Raw genomic sequence first — 17,282 nt, 5'->3', positions numbered from 1 at the left:
CGCCATTACGACTGACCGTGGTCGTCAATTCGACTCAACATTGTTCGCCCATCTGTCTTGACTCCTCGGTGTAAATCACATCAAGACTACCTCTTACCACCCGATATCCAATGGGATCATCGAACGTTTTCACCGCCAACTGAAGGCTTCACTGATGGCTTCGACTTTTCCTTTATCATGGATCGAGCACCTTCCTTTCATTATGCTTGGCATCCGCATCGCTCTTCGCAGCAACTGTTCCTCCAGCACCGCTGAGTTTACGTTTGGCACCACTCTTCGAGTCCCTGGCGAATTCTTCGACGACTCACCCACTGTACCTGCTCACGTTTACGACTATGCCTACCGTCTATGCAGTGCTATGCGTACTGTCCTTCCCCCCCAACAATGACATTCTTCCCATCGTGTATACGTCAATCATGACCTTCAGAACTGTACGAGCGTCTTTGTGCGCCATCGCGCTGTGCGTCCTCCCTTACGACCCCCCTATGATGGTCTGTTCAAGGTACTCCGGCGTGCACCTAAATACTTTCTATTGCTCATCAACGGCCGGGAAGAAACGGTCTCCGTCGATCATCTGAAACCTGCCTACTTTGACTCTGATGCTTTAACCACTTCTGCTGTTACATTCCCTTCTGACTGGGCCAGTACTACTAGCCGTGTGTTTCGCACCACCACCATCCGCTCTTCTCCATTCGTCCCGCTCTCACGGCTTCCCCGCTAGAAGGAGGGCCCTGTAGCACGTTACTATGTGGCACAGTGATCCGACCTAAAAGACGACGATGACACGCCCAGCATGCTAAGGGTGCGCGAGCAGTAGAATCGGCAGTTGCAAGATTGAAGACCAGCGGCGCTTGGTCCCGCCCCCGCCTGGTTGAGTGGACCCCGCTAAAATATAGTTTGTGGACACCAGGCACTAACGTCTGTCTGGTTTTTCCTCGCCCACACTCTTTTTCGATGTGTCTTCCTGTGTGGCATCCCTTTCTTTGCATTTGCACAGCGATTCCCTAAGATAATCATAAACAAAGTGGTTCCTCAATATATTCTTTCAACAATATCACACATGAAAAATGAGGTTAAATTAATGGAAGTCACCTGTACAGGCAACAGCCATCTTGCAGCCTTGGTTTTGGAATAAATCTTTCAGCACTAATAATAGTAACTGCAACAAGGAAACAAGAGTAGCAAGAATAACGTACCACTTTCAGAACACCTTCAAAGCAGTTGCGTGCCTTGGTAATCTGTCCTTTTTTCCAGTAGCATTCTCCAAGCTCATTCCATGCTTCGACCAGTTTGGGATTGAGCTTCACAGCTTTGGAAAGTGCTTCGTGTGCCTCTGGGTTATAGTCTTCTTGAATGTTAAGTGCCTTCCCTTTCAGCATATGGAATTTTGCTCTGTCCACCTTTTCTAGTGCTCCTGTTCAAAAAAAAATGAAAGGGTTATTCTAAAGTGTACAAAATAGTGGCAGGGGAACAAAGGGAAGGAAGTGAAAGTTCAATCTAAACGAGGAAAGGAGCAGGGGAGGGTGCGTGCAGTAAGTTTGAGCGCCACTACAGTAGAGTCCAACACTAATTGTGCCTTGTGTATTACAAACACAGAAATAGGGCAGGACACCGACAAAAGCGCATGTGACAAATGTCACATTGGGATACAGTTCAAAGAAGCCCACCGTTTGAAAAGACAATGATCATGAGCAGATGCCGGGATAAAACAATGCACAAAATTTTGGAAGCTGATGACAAGAGATCTGGACACAAGACATCTGAGTCAGCGCCCTTTCTCTTGTGCTTTTAGATATAAATGTAATAAACTATGACAATCCTAAAGATTCCATAATGGCATTCTGAGCCTATAAACAGCTGAACGCCTCTAGAACGAAATGACCTGTATAACGAAGGAATAATTCTTTCCTGGTTCCACTGTGAGCGGTGCGACGAGCGACATTTACAATGAAGTGACCTGTATAATGTACGATTTCAGAGGCCCCCTGCACTTGTTATAAAGGAGTTTGACTGTACGTTGTTGGTTCATGAGCAACAAAACTTGCTTGTTTTGTTGCTCAAGAACCAAGATAGGTCAGCACGTGTGGCATCAGTTTTACATTCATGTGTCCGTTGTTCTTCCTGCCTTAGTATGTTGAACCAACTCGTGATGTCCCTAGTGCTTCTTCCTGTGTCCAGTCTATTTTCGTGCCAGTAGTAAAACACGAAGCACATCATCTGTCATCATACTACTCAGACATTTTGTTTAGTTGTATACATATGGCAGGTTTGCTGCACATTATACAGCTTTCCTTTCTTACCGTGTTCAAAAAGTTGCACTTAATAAAGGTGGTGTAAACAAAGACCTAGTGCAAATGCAAGCACACTGTTGCCAACAGTACCAATAGTTTGCTAACAATTATTTCCACTGCAAAACACAGAACTTACAGCCAAACGTGAAGACTCCCAACTCATAAGAGGCAGCTTAAATGTTTCCTCTTTATAATTAATCACAATCGGCATAAAGCTCTAGTTAGCAACTCATTATTTATACCTTAAAAGCCAAAGACGTTTACAGGCAGAATTATTACACATGACGGTGTAGTAAACTTGCGGAGTATAATTCGTGTCAACTTCCTTCTAGATAAGTAAAAGTCAAGAATAAGTAAAATCTGCAGCACACATAAGGAGATGTTCACAACATGCATGGCGTCATCACGAGAGTGATGTCATGCTCTCTGATAATGCAAGCATGCTAAACTAAATTACCGCGCTGTGATGTTTCTCATAAATAAACAAGCGGTATAATCAGCTGATTCTAAATGACGTCAGATTGCCACAGCCTGTTCAGACCACAGGTGTTTGTCAGACAAGATTGAGAATAGTTCCATTACTCTGACAACGCTTTACAGTTTTCTGGGGCAAATCAGCTGTAGCGAACTGCCACACAAGCTCATGTGTGGCCACCAAACATATGACAGCAGGCACCCACGAACTGCGCAAACGCTCACCTCCTTGAGCGTCTAATTTGTCCAGAATCTTCCTAAGCTTTTCCTCGACATCATCAGTTCTCTGCTTTTCAGAAGCGCTGGGGTTTTTCACGTAATAGTTGTCTCGAAACGTGTACAACTCGTCCACGGCCTCCTGCAAAAACATGCGCGACATCAAAACAAGGTATCTGTCAGTGAAGCAGGTTCCCTGTAGGAAACACGCAAATGTCTTAACGCAATATATTTAAAAAGTGACTATATATGCCTAAAAGTTACAGTAAAACTACCTTTATAGAGTCCAGAGAAAACGAAACGGCGTTATTTTCTTCACGCCGTTCCGACGACCCCGTTGGTCGTCTGCCATTTTTGCGCTGAATAGAAAGCCGCAAGCCGCGAACGTCTGGCCGCACTGTCGATTTTTAACATTAGACGTTTGTACAAAACTAAATATTAAACGCTGAAAAAAAAAACAAAAACAAATATTAAAATTATGTTTATTTTGAACGCAATGAGTGTCTACGTTGCGTGGCGTAGTGCTGTGACTCGTACAAGATTTGTATGTTTCTTCTCACGTGGTTTTTCTTCTCTCTACATGTGTTCTGTGTGTATTCTTGAGTAGTACGTTCGCTGAAAATTTAGAGATTAATACTCATGGTTATGATCCCCGCGAAACAGTGATCCCGACGAGTATGGCCCGCGGCGACAGTTTGGATAATATTGCTCCGTCAACCTACGAAAAGGCAAAGGACAGGGTGACAACAGCTGATGAACTCAACGATGAAATTGAAGATGAAATTGACTCGCGGGAGATTTTCGATATCCTTTCGCAAGATTTGTACGCGTTTCTTGAGGTATGGTGATGTGTTTTAAACGTGAAAAGCCGTAAAGGGGTACGCAAACACTATTGCAACCCTAAAGCATGTCATAAGCGAGGGGGAAAAAATGTGAAGGGTTTCGGAGCGTGAAAATACCGCGGATACATATGTAATTATGGTTTTAGTCGTCGCGTAAGTCGCCATAGACAGCTTAATGGGTAAGTGGGTGTACTGTAATGTGTAAGTGTCCGTCCCCCTAACCTTGAATGTGCATCATCAATTGGTGATATAGTAATTCAGTTTCGTTACATTTTAACAGTTTCAGCAAGAGCAACACAAATGAAATTGCTTTAACTTTGCGATACCTGCTGATCATAATGTAACCTTACACTTTGGTCCTTGTACACTTTGGTTCTTGTTGATTTGTCTCACCGCTCATTTCCTTTGGCCTCAACCTTTGTCAGAAAGTTATGACACACTGACGCACAGGTGCTTGCCTACACTCATTTTTACTTGAAACCAGTGAGGATTGTCCAGGGGCATGCAAGTACTCTTACAATGCAAGCCTCAGCATGGGTTCAGGCTGGGCACATTCTAAATCTATCTAGGCCTCGGAACAGGCCTGAACTTAAATTTCATATTTGATGGGCTGGCTACATGCAAGGCCTCGCTTCAAAAGACAATGATATGCAGATTGTTCATGGGCAAATGTTTACTGCAGTGGACATTGCACAAAGCAACAAAACAGACTCATATTGTGTGAATTGGTGTGTTTGCTATCACTGTAACTGCTTTACAGTACTTCAGGCAAAAACATGGAATTTTAAGGCAAAGCCTCTTTCGCCAACTTTGTGGTTGCTGACAGCTAGCTGTCTTCCATGGTGGGAAAGGAAGGGTCAGGGCTCTGCTGGCTAGTGGTTGCTGTCTTGCATGGCGGGTCACGAAGGGTCAAGGTTGAAATTATCTTTGTTAACCACATTGTCGTGGTAGTTGGCTGGTAAGCTTAGTTAATAACAGTACCACTTTTAATGCAAAGCTTTCTTGGCCTCTTTTTCTCACTTTGTGGCTGCTGGCTGTCCTGGAGATAATGCTAACCAAGGTGGCTCGGGGCAACGAGGGGCATTATAAACCAAGCACAGTGATGAGCTCCATGACATACAAAATAGGATTGAAGCATGCATTGAGTACAGAGCAGATGGAGGCTTGGGATGAAGCATTGAGCAGAGCAAGAACGTCTTTGGTATGCAGCAAAGTGGGGTTTAGAATGCAAGCGCACGTTGGTTGTAAATGAGAAGTGGAGAAGATATGAGTGTCAACAATAAGCTCAGAGAAGTGCAGTCAACATTTTCTCCAAGAAATGCTAAGTGGAGTAGCTTTTATATGCAGTTTCACTGCATATAAAAGCTACTCCACTTAGCATTTCTTGAAATAGCTTGAAATGGCAGTGTACACTTGCTGGTAATTGTGAAGCTAAGCTCCATTAATATGCAGGGAGGAGACAGCAGTGGAACCTGACCGTGTCATTTATGGGTACAGAAAGTACTTTGAGAAACCTCTTGTGCAGGATAAGTTCAGTTCGGTGCTTAGTGTGTATGATAGACTAGTTTCTGTTATCAGTGGTGTTGGAGCACCACAAGTTTACATTGAGCAAGGCATTTCTCAGTGCGAATGTGTCCAACTTAATTGTGTGCTCTGTACTTGCAAATGGTCACTGAATGAGAACAGCGTTCCTTTCAGATTTAAAAGAAAGCTTTGTTTAAAGCAATTCCTACAGCGTGTGGGATCGGCCTATCCCCCCCCCACTTTCTTTTGTTAAAAATTTATTGTAGAGTACCACTCGGCCTGTTCATCTCGTTTTGTGCCTGTCCTATGTTGCACAGCTTATTCATGCGGTGATCAAAATCCACAATAAGCATTGTGATCGAGGGCACTCCATGCAGGTTAGGCACTGGTATGGACTGAATAATGACAGTTTAGACGCTTCTTTTAAACTGTTAAGTACTGCTTTTGTAACCTGTGTGGAGAAAACAAAACAGCAGAAAACAGCTGCAAACTCTGTCTAGAAAGAAATACTGTAGAATTGAACCTTAAACATGATTGAAATTGAGATACGTATTGCTGGTGTTGGGGGCAGGCTTTTTGGTGAAAGCAGGTTGCTACTCTCAGGTTTTGCTGATAACTACTGTTGAAAGCCCATGTCACAGTTTTTTGTATGCCATCCTTGACTTCCTGCACATCATATACGGTCGATCAATGATCCTGAGCATCCTCTCACTTTGGAAGAATTGAATGTGATTGATGAAATAACATTACGGTAAGGAGGCAAACCTTATTTTGTGCATGTTAGCATGGGTAAAGGCATACATAGGTGCATTGCCACAGCACATATGTGGATTAGATTATTAGATTAGATGTGAATGTAGATTATTTATACTTGTAGGATCACTAACAAACTATCTGCTTTTTCATACCAGGCTACGTTTAGTATTATTGTTATAACTGATGTTTGGCCAGTAATGCTAGGAGAAACATGAATGAACAAATTGACGTCATTCGTGCTCCTAGGTATTGTGGGCCGGTATAGTGCGGCAATTACCCATCATGGTGGTGTAGTGTCTTCGGCATTTCGCTGCTGATCCCGAGGAGGCGGGATCAAATCCTGGCCGTGGTGGCCGCATTTCAATGGGGGCAAAATGCGAAAATGCCTGTGTACCGTGCATTGGGTGCACGTTAAAGAACCCCAGGTGGTCAAAATTAATCCGGAGTCCCCCACTACAGCGTGCATCATAACCATATCGTGGTTTTTGCATGCAAAACCCCAGAAGGTAATTTTTTTTAGTGATGCAATTACTTTTTTCTTCATTATCTGTGGCTATTAATAGCTTTCAGGACCTGTCTAATTGCAGAAGCCACCAACAAACCCTCTATTGACTTCCTTTTTGGACACAGCAAACTTACGGCATTATGACTACTTCATGTGGCTGACATAATGTAGTGAACTTGGCAAATGAGTCACCAGTCTGAATACCTTGTATTACATTTTTTTTTTTAAATTGTAAGTGCAGTTTTATTACCTTGTCTGAAAAAAAATGAAGGTATTGCCTTAAAGAATGTCACATTAAATAACTTCGAGTGCATTATTATTATTATTATTATTATTATTATTATTATTATTATTATTATTATTATTATTATTTACATGATATACTAACAGTGTGGAGTTTCCTACAAAATTTTTTGCAGGAAACTGTGCTGAAAAGTCTGTGATTGCCCTCTGTGTATGTTGTGGTAGTACGGTAGCTTTACTATATAATACATTGCGAATGAATGGACACCACTGCTGCAATATAACATTGAGTTATTCTTCTTTATTATAAAATTTGTGAAGTAGAATTTTGTGTCATATAATAATTTGGTTAATAAATTTATGCGAAAGTAACAGCAGAAGCTGCACTGAACTAGGAAACCTACTGTACCATTTTTAGATTGCTCATCTATATTACCATTCCATAAACTTTGTTGACACATTGCTTCATAAAGACATCTTTGAAATTTCATTGGTAATCCTGCCTTGATACTATCATTCGTGTAATCGAAAATATGCATCATGGTCATAACGGAGCCATTCATGCATGCCACAAGAAACTTCAATATGTGCATATTGTCTGTGTCATGTGATTTGGCTTTAATTTTTCTTTCATTTGCTGTGCCGCATGAAATTTCATTCTTCCTTTTGTTTCCGGCTGCGACCGGCATCATTTGGGTCTCCATGTCTGCACTTGGCTGCGCTTCTAGTACTCGCAAGGATGCAGCTGATACACGAGTTGCATGCACTCATCATGCATTCATTCACCTGCTGATGCTTTCAAAGACCACAGATACTAATTGTTGACAGTGTTTTGTGTGAGTGTGAAGGCTTTTGGATTCAGTAAGGCTAGTGCTAACTGAAGAGCTAGCTATGGGCATGTGTGCTGTGGTTTCAAATTTGTGTTAAATTGGCATTGGCTGCAATTCAGAGTTGCATTTCAAGATCAAAGCCAATTGGCTTGATTGGAGTGTTGTGCATATGTGTGGCTTCGCAGGTAGACCTCCACAAGTGTGCAGTTGATGTGGCCTTTCGGCCAACAATACCACACTGCAGCATGGCAACACTAATTGGGCTAGCCATCAGAGTAAAGCTGCTTCGTAGCTTGCCACCTGGATTCAAGTTGGATGTTCGGATTCTTCCTGGTACTCATGTGTCGGAATCAGCAAGTAAGTACTCTGTTGCTAAATATGAACATAAAATATACTGATATGAGGATATTGCGTAAGCTTTTTTTTTTACATTTTATTTTTTTAAATTTGTAACGTGATCTTTCTAAAAAGTATTCTGAGCCATTAAATGTTGTTTCTGGACTTTAAGCATGCCATTTGTGCGTTGTAGGCAGGTGTCAGAAAGGACTGAACAAAAGGTTGCAGAAACAAAGCGCAGTGTGTCATAGCCACTAGAACGGGGCAAAAATACAGTTGACGCTTGTTACAATGGACCGTAATAGTCAAGCGAGAAAGGTGCATTATATCTGAAGTGCATTCTATCCAAAATGAGAGCTGCGGTATGTTGTGAGTGTTTGAATATTGGAACCTGGAGGCAGTCCCAAGAATGATACAAATATTAAAGTGAATAAACAAATACTAATTATATTTTTGCAGTAATGGTATTAACACTAGCAGTATGGTGATTTACTGTCTTTTGTTATCCATATGCTGCTGCCAACTAATTGCAGTTTTTCACCACGTAATGGCAAGATTTTCTTATCGGAAAGGGGGGTAACGCACACAATTGCTGGCTGGCCAGCCTCAGTGCATCGCCACCGTTGGCGACTCGAACAACAGCTACAATTCCTTTTTACACAACAGAATGGTCGATAAAATAAACTAATGTCATTTTATTTTGTGTGAGAAGCTACCGCCACTGACAAACTTGTAGCATGAATGCGAGGTGTGATGTCAGGGAAGTTCAACTCTCAGTCCACATCCAGCTGCCCTGCTCAACAGCATCACGCACTTCGCAGCCTGGATGCTGCGAATAGCAGCTTTTCTGCTTTTTTGTATGAATTGATACGATGAAAAAGAAAGTGCTCTCAAAGCGATGCATTTTGCGATGGTTGTTGGTTTTTGAAGCACCATACGCTACAGCTTTGAAACAAAGTGGGTTAGGCCTGGCGGCACCAGCTTGGCAACTGAGCTGACAAAGGTGGGCAGAGTGAGCCACTGGTGTGATCGTCCTGAAAACGCTCTGTTAGGTTGGCAGGGCTTCGCGCAGCACGCCATTGCGGGAAGCTTGCCACTAGTATGTTTGTGCCTTAGGAAATAGTGTACCTTCGCACTTTTATTAATTAAGCGACTGGAAAAAGATGTTATGCAGTGCACTGCTACTTGCATGCCTCGCTACTGCAAAGTATGTTGTAAGTGCATCATCTAGGCAAAACTTTCCCCAAATTTTATCCGTTGTAGCTGATAGCCAGTTAAAGCTGGGTTCGTTAGAAACAGAATTTTTGCTGGAATATTATAAGTACACTGAACTATTGTAGTCGTCACGGACTGTAGGTAGGCATTCTAAAGGCTGTTGGTCCAAGTTCATTCTTTGTTTCAAGTGAGCCTGAAGTGCAGTGGTCAAGTTCAAATTTAAGCCATACGCGAGAAGAGTAGGGCTACATATGCAAGAGTAAAAAATTGGCATTCCTATTCTTGAACTTGGTGCGTATGCCGTGTTTTTCATTAAGGTGATGAGTCAAATGGGTCAAGATACTTTCTTTAGTTTATGCAGTCCAGAAACTATTGTATATCCTTGCTGCACACTTGTTGAAAAGTGAACTAGAAGGTCTAGGTGAAATTTGAACAAGTAGTGTTTTGTTTTTGTTGGCACTGATCACTTTGAAGAAAATTGTGCCCTCCATATGGCAGTGTTATATTTTGTCTGCATAGTGAGAGACCATAAAAATGTTTGTGCATTGAGAGAGGTTTCTGAACCGTGAATGTGGAAGTTGGAAGCCCTTTTAAAATTATTTGCAGCACATGGAAGGCTCATCACAATCATATTAACCTTTGCACATGCTAAGACCATGATCTGTAATTCTGAAAGATAGTTATGGATTCTGGAGCAGCTTCAACCTGTTTTTCTTCAGGTTAGTGTTGCAGGTGTCTCTAAAGTGGAAGAGATTTATTTGGAGTGAAGGGAGAAGTGGTCAGAGGTGCAGGCGACTGGTGCAGTGCAGCAAAGCGCTGCTGTCTTTGTATATCAAATTATCATGGCTAACCTGACTGCTTGTGAGGGGAGATGGTCATGGGTATGTTGTTATTAAAGGTAGATAAAGATTGCCTGTAAATACTAAAACAAAACAAAGAAATTCTCAATCTTTCATATACATTATTTTTTAAGTTACTGAAACAATAAAATTAGCAGCTACAGATAGTAGAAGTATGGATGTCTAGTGCTACTTATTTCATCAGAGTTCACTGTCTCTTCTAGTGTAGATGCATTGCCATAGCATATAGGTGGGCAATGAGGATGTACCTATAGGATCAGTCAAACGCCTTTACAACAAATGCCTCTACTACAAAATGCCCTGTATAATGAAGGTGTTAAGCCGCTCATCTCTCAAACATGCAGAATAGGTGGTGTAAGGCTGCATGATCATTTGGTATAGTTTTGCAGTGTCGCGAGTTGCCCATATGTTATGTGTATAAGGCGGGGTCCACGCCACTGCCCGTCCGGGCGGCAACCGTTTGTGTTTTTGAGGGGTCAGAAGGCCCGCGTGGTGTAGGGTGATAAGTCATGGCGCACGCCAGAGGGGCGCAGTGTGGTTGCAGCAAACGGATTCGGAGAGTGCGGTCTCGTGTGCACTGGGTTACAGTGCACGCCGTAGAGGCGTGGTACGCATGCAAAGAATGCATTCGGAGAACGTTGTCTTCTGAACACTGAGTTCGGATACCGCCGACGGTCATAATTTTTCCATGTGGACAAACCTTGAGTGGGACTGCGATACGTGGTGTTGTGACACCAGCTCTCTAGTCCCTTGCTGGCCAGAAACGCCGCCGTGGTTTGAGATGGCCTAGCAATAAATTGTACGTGCCTGGTGTGTTTTGCCGAGGCCATCACTGACTACGTGGAAATAGGAGAGGAGAATGGAGTTGTAGGAAGAAGGAAAACGGTGTTGTTCTCTAATACATTTACTTTTAAGAGTAAGCCCATCCCTTTGGGTTGTGGCTTAACAAGCGTTTAACTCTCATTGGCGGTCACTTCGGTGGGACGGGCCAACGGCCCTACTGTCCTTTTTCTTGTCTGTTTGAGCCCTACCGTCCTTTTTCTTGTCTGTTTGAGCTATGACAATCGAGACGATGTCTTGCTCCTCAGTCTGGGCTAAAATCTGGATAACTAATAGATCGGTGAGGCTCCGTACAATCTGGGCTAAAATCAGGATAACTGATAGATCGGTGAGGCTCCGTACAATCTGGGCTAAAATCAGGATAACTGATAGATCGGTGAGGCTCCATACAATGTACGTAAAAGGGAGTCTAGGCTGCAATCACTAAACTGATAGATCAGTAAGACTTGGTATGCTGCAACGCTAGTCTGGGCTGTAACCATTTGGTGGTCGAATAGTGAGACTCGGTTGGTCCTATTTAGGGACAGTTGTCTTAGGCTCTAACTTAGGAAAAATTGGAAGAGTAAGGCGCTGTTTATTTGTGTGTTTTTCATCAGTTTTCTTCTGCAAACTTTGCATTTGACTGTGTAAATATTTTCCTTGCAATATATCCAAGTTTTGTTACCTCCAACCTGCCTCCTGCTTCATCGCGCCGATTATTGCCTTGAAGAGATTTCATTAACTTCAAGGAGAAAGAACAAACTTTACTGAAGGATTCATTATGTCCCAGCCGAATTCCTATCTTTCATATGTATTGTGAACACCTCTGCAACAAAGATCACTACAACAAATTTGCTTGTACAATGGGGGAATTTAGCCGTCCTCAATGGCTGATTTGTTGCTTTACAACCAACACTACGTACCAGTTGTCAACAGATGCCTTCTGATGCGTTGAGGACACGGATCATAAAATGTTATTTTAATTACATATGCGTAAGCATACACTGCCCCTTGCAGACGCCACTGAGCTGCGCTCTGCACTAACGCTAACGGCAGCACTAGCAACACACTTGACAAGTGTCCTGATGTCAGTGATGCTCCAGGAATCGCTCAACTCATACACTGCTTGTTGCAACACAGCCGTGGGTGCGACGGCTGACGAATACGTCACAGTTAATGAAGTGATGATGTAATCTGAACTGACAACTGACGTCTTTAAAGCAGTCTAGGGTGGAAACGACGCGAATGTCAATGAAGCGAACAGTAGTGAAGAGCCTGTAAGTGAACCAACAATTTTCACTGCAAGGGAGGCGGTAGTGGCATTCTACTTTCTGCAGCTATCTCGCATCGCTCCCACATTTCGCCACGGAGCATGCCCTGTACTTCGGTGCAATAAGTTTGGCTGCACTCGCACTTTCCGTGAGATGAAGTGAGCACACAAAAAGTAGCGACTTATTTTACTAAGTGTCTCTTGAATTATGTTAAATAAAGGTTTTCTTTTGGTGAACATGCTTAGACTGCTCAATTGTGACCAGTATGGTGTGACCTGTATACCATGGATTTTTCAGGTCCCCAAACTCTTCGTTATGAAGGCATTTGACTGTATCTGCCTTTTCATTCCATGCTGCACCTAGTATTTATTGGTATCATTGATGCTTGGTCAGTAATATCAAGAAGAAATGTGAAAAGTGCATATCGATGTCATTTATGCTCTTGGGCATTGTGGGCTAGTATAGTCTAATGTAATGACCCTTTTCTTTTTTCACAAATTTTTACATTAATTTTATTTCTGCATTTCATACATGACAAATGCTGGGAGCAGGGATAGAAAGCTGGATTGTATTGCTGGACTGTATTGCTGCACATGACTGACATTGCTCATTTTGTACATTTCTTGCAGTCAACAAGCAGTTGGATGACAAAGAGCGAGTCGCTGCTGCATTAGAGAACTCACACCTTCTACAAGTTGTCAACAGATGCCTTCTGTTGCGTTGAGGACACTGATCATAAAATGAATTTTAATTACATATGCATAGGCATACAAGAAATAATACAGTGCAAATACATGGTGCCAATATGTCATTACTTTGTACATTTGTTAACTAGTTTGAAGTAGCCAATATTCTTCATTGGAAAACTGGATGCTGCAACTATCAAGGATGTACGTACAATAGCAGGGTACTAAAGAGTGCCAATTTAACATTCATATTTTTGCTTCTTACAACTTCATGATGAGGTTAAGTGTAGGGTATGTACAAGTGAACACTTCAGCTTTACTACAATTGGTGGCTCCTTCCACTGTTGTTTTATCTTTGTAAAGGTGTGACAGCTCTTAGCCTCAAGTGCTTGACGTGAAAAGTTAATCTGCAATTAAAGTGCTGACCTGGTTCTGAAATTTATTGCAAATTGCACGGGCTGCTTGCATGTCTATCAGAAATTGAAATCATGTGAAACACTAGTGCAGCTTAGTGCACAACAGCTGAACAGCACAAGGATGCATAATTGAGGTAACTTGGTGGTGGATTGATAATGCTGAATTGTGAAATTGCCTGCATTGCTCTCGTGTTATGGCAGACATTAGCTGAAAATGTGACCATTTCATGGGAAGGGCAAAGGTCAGTATGTGAGATGGGCTTGTTCTGCTTTAAGGTCTTGAAACCCAATATTTCATGAAGCCAGCATATTTGTTGTAGTTTTTTCATTATTATCACTGTGTAATGAATGACAGCTGTCCAGGAACACAATATACCTCGGCAATGTAACTTGTTTACATGTGCTGTGAAGTATTGTCTTAAGCAAACATCCATGTTCTGATATGCATAAGAAGTTATCTATAAAGCTACCATTATAAGAAATGGTTCTTTCTAAATGTAGAGTTTTTGCCAGAATTTGAACACAATGGCAAAGTCATCTTGCCAACCCATAGTTTTGTACAGTTTTTATTGCACAGTGGTTGCATATAATTTTCATATAAGACATGAATGTATATACAATGGTGTGAAATAAACAAGGGCATAAAGGCAATGGACACCGCAAGTGCCACATATGTATATGGTATCTTTATGGCCTTGTTTATTGAATCTGTATATTATGTACCAGCCAGCTTAACCTGCAGTACTGCTTCATCAGCTGATTGCTCTGTGCCACACACTCAGTCCAGAATGTCAAGGGGCTTTTCGTAACACCTATTTCATTCTGTGAACTATTGAGCTTTACAAGGCAGCGCACCCAGGTTTTCGTGACATGGTCATGTTATGGGTTGTGACTACTGCACTGGGCTGGTTGATGCATGCGCATCTGGGGCTTGCGACACCTCAGGACCATTGCTGCCAATTTCTTTGATTTAATAAAGCCTGGTCAACAAACCTATGCCACGAAGTCTGGCTTATGTAAGTGTTCTTTGAACTGGTCGCAGCAAGATTATGTAATTATGATATGCAGCAACAGGAAATCTATTCTGCTGTGGTAAATCCAACTGTCTAAAAAAAAACACTCACATACTTGGTTGATAAAGTGTTATCACAAACACTGCACTAGTTTGGTGGCAAGAGAACAACGCTGTGAGAACTTCACAAGTTTTTGCTACACCCAAGATGTTTGTCACTTGTCCGTGATGTCCAATTGACAAAATGACAAACAGAATTTAACACTAACATAGGTGCTACAAAAGCATTTCTAATGCATCGATAGGTGAACATGTAGAAAACACCCGTAATATACAAATGTGTGCACAATCAATGCGGCCTGTGTAGAAGCTATTTAAAAAATGGCAATATACTATTACAATAAAAAATCTGCTAATAAAAAAAGAAGCAAACGAATTTCGGAAGCACACAGTTATATAAATAAAATAAAAACTTGAGGTTTACGTGTATTCAGCAAAAATATTCATCACCTGATCACTCTTTATCACTTCAAAAAATACATGTATTTCGCATCACTGAGGCAACACAAGTCCAACATATTGCTGTGCTCCTCAAGAAAGTTAAAATCGGAAAGTTTTTGAGCCACAAGTGCAGTGCCTCCTATGTTTCTTTACATTATCGAGTCACAACAGTGAATTTACATAAGATAGGTCGACCTGACTAGTACTTTTTGTTCAATGTGAATATTCAAGTTCACAATTTAATTCTCAATTTCTATCAATGAACTAAATCTTTTCAAAGGAAGACTCTGATCATCCACTTCATTGAGCTGTTTCAATCCGTGAAACAATAAAGAATATGCAATCCACCTCCTCCATTGTAGTGTTCACAGCAAACACAGCTTTCACAATGTGTGGCAGAAGTGGAAAGCGAGGCGAATTTGTTTTCGGAAAACTTAAGAGGCATAACTTTGTTTCCACATACAACTTCCAAGTGGTAGGCCCCCAGATCAGGCTCACTTTCTTTGCTGGTGAATGATATTGGCCTGATTCTCTTAAGCATCATCCTGCTCAGAGTTCAGTGATTGCGTTATGCTCCTAGGCTTCTCATCTAAAAGGAAAGGCCTACGTGTAACCGCAGCAGCACACATTTTTTCACCTTTTTTAAGTCAGTACCAGGAGCCGCCTTGACAATGTGGAGTATTCCTGATCTAGAGAGCATGGCAAAAATGTTTGAACACATCTGCATGCATGTGATACTTCCAAGGGTGAAATAAAGGAACTGTGAGGAAATGAAGCCATTCCATTCCGATTAAGATAGGCTTGATTCTATTTACGTTCCATTCTAGGCTTTAAGAAAACCATTATGAATCCAAAATCATTCCATTTCTTAAATGGCAGTTCCGCAGCCCTATTGAAAAGGGATGACAAATATATTATTTGCAACAAGTATAATTTGAAAAATTTTCAAGGTTACTATATGCCACATTGACGATTCTAAGCACATTTTGCCAAGTTCTCTGATCTCATTGAGACTGCATTTATTGCACTATGGCTAGCTACCCTACCGCTATGCCTACTATACCGACTATGCTTTTGCCAGTGTGAAGGTGTATGGGCTTGTCGTCATTGCCTTACAAGATCTACACAGCTATTGCGATTTCTTTTTTCATTTTTAATTTTGGGAAGTTCTTAAGTCGGACTCTTGTTCATTTCAAACCACTAGTGGCACTATATTGGTGCACTAGTGGTATGCACAGGTACATGTTCCACCCAGTCCGTGATGCCGAGTAAACACTGAAAGCATCTTCACGGCACTGCTTGGATTCATTTATGCTGAACAGCCAAGCCTGTGAGGTGATATGCCCGTGCAAGTGCAGACAGGTGCACGGGCCCTCAGCTTCTCCATAGTCGCGGACACCAGGGGAGGGCTTTAGAGGGTCCTGACCCCACCCCCCACGAAATTTTTTCGTGCTTTAACTTTTTGGGTGATACTAAAAAAGCCTTCACAGCGACCACCAGTTGCCAAAATTTTTCATACACTACCTTTTCTGAAATTACTTCCTTCTTCCTTTCCTCAAGCCTCCCATGTTAAAAGACCACCTCGATCAGCGCTCCCTCTCCCGCCCGCTGGCTTTGCACAGCCTTGCACCTCAACCTCCCGTTGCTTCGAATCTAATTCCTTTTTTTATTGCGATAGCAATTATATGGACACTACATTTCTGTCGTCGCCGTGAGGTTACGTATAAAATCCAAGGGCGATAAAATCGTCGCCGCGCGCCGTATGCTGTAGGTGCGAGTGAAGGCACAGGACGGCGAGCCGGCAATCGCGGCTCGCGCACGCAAGGGCGGAAAGGAAGCGCGCAGTCTTCCAGTCACGCACAACGCTCCGGAGGGTGGGTAGGGAGGTGGAGGCAACTATTCTAGTAACGTTGGATGGAGGGGCCGCGCTTTACTGCAGCCGCGAGCTCCTGCAGGGCCGGAAGGCTCCGAGGGGGGGAGGGAAGTTCTGGAGCGGGCGTTCTGCGCCGCGAGCGCCCGCCCGCGCGGCTGTACCTTGACAGCAGTGTGGTACACTATTGTGACCCAGGGTCGGGGACGAGAGACGGACTCTTGGAGCAGACGAAGAAGTGACGAAAGCTTTATACAATAGACCTTTTTCACAAACCGACGTTTGAGTAGCGCCATTGCCCGACACGGGCGATGTCTAGCGTCAGAACATGTTATGCCACCATTGTGGACTGTGAGCCTTGCGAGAGCAGGCCGGCCGCACTTGGGCTATGTGATCTTCGTCGCGCATTATTTCGATTGTTTTCTTCTGCTTCGCTTGTCTTGTGCCGCTTGACTTGTTACATGTTTCACGTGCTCGCGTGAGCGCTCAGTGTGGTGTGCCATGGCAACAGCAAGCCCAGCCCTAACCTCCTCGATAAAGGAGGTTATGGAGGCGATCGAGGAGGCTATGGGCAAGCTCACAGTCCAGACCAAACAGGCAACACTGACACATACT

General features: G+C 42.7%; 2 protein-coding genes across 2 annotated transcripts in view; one reads left to right on the top strand and one right to left on the bottom strand.

The window, feature by feature from the left end:
* The window catches only part of LOC119463626 (tetratricopeptide repeat protein 5), a 30,344-nt gene extending 26,722 nt beyond the window's left edge, over positions 1 to 3,622 (bottom strand). Inside the window, exons 1-4 of the mRNA XM_037724477.2 lie at positions 3,619 to 3,622; positions 3,257 to 3,378; positions 2,991 to 3,123; positions 1,197 to 1,414 (exon numbers count right to left, since the gene is read on the bottom strand). Coding sequence (XP_037580405.1) covers positions 1,197 to 1,414; positions 2,991 to 3,123; positions 3,257 to 3,378; positions 3,619 to 3,622 — 477 coding nt within the window. The remainder of the gene's footprint in view (positions 1 to 1,196; positions 1,415 to 2,990; positions 3,124 to 3,256; positions 3,379 to 3,618) is intronic.
* LOC119436157 (cytosolic iron-sulfur assembly component 2B-like) lies at positions 3,541 to 13,317 on the top strand. Its single transcript, XM_037702923.2, has 3 exons — positions 3,541 to 3,820; positions 7,867 to 8,038; positions 12,812 to 13,317. Exons 1-3 carry the CDS (start codon positions 3,659 to 3,661, stop codon positions 12,904 to 12,906), a joined length of 429 nt encoding a protein of 142 aa, XP_037558851.1. The 5' UTR covers positions 3,541 to 3,658; the 3' UTR covers positions 12,907 to 13,317.
* The last annotated feature ends 3,965 nt before the right edge of the window (positions 13,318 to 17,282 follow it).

This window comes from Dermacentor silvarum, chromosome 1, assembly GCF_013339745.2.
Source record: "Dermacentor silvarum isolate Dsil-2018 chromosome 1, BIME_Dsil_1.4, whole genome shotgun sequence".
Lineage (NCBI taxonomy): Eukaryota > Metazoa > Arthropoda > Arachnida > Ixodida > Ixodidae > Dermacentor > Dermacentor silvarum.
This window is presented reverse-complemented; position numbering and strand designations above follow the sequence as displayed.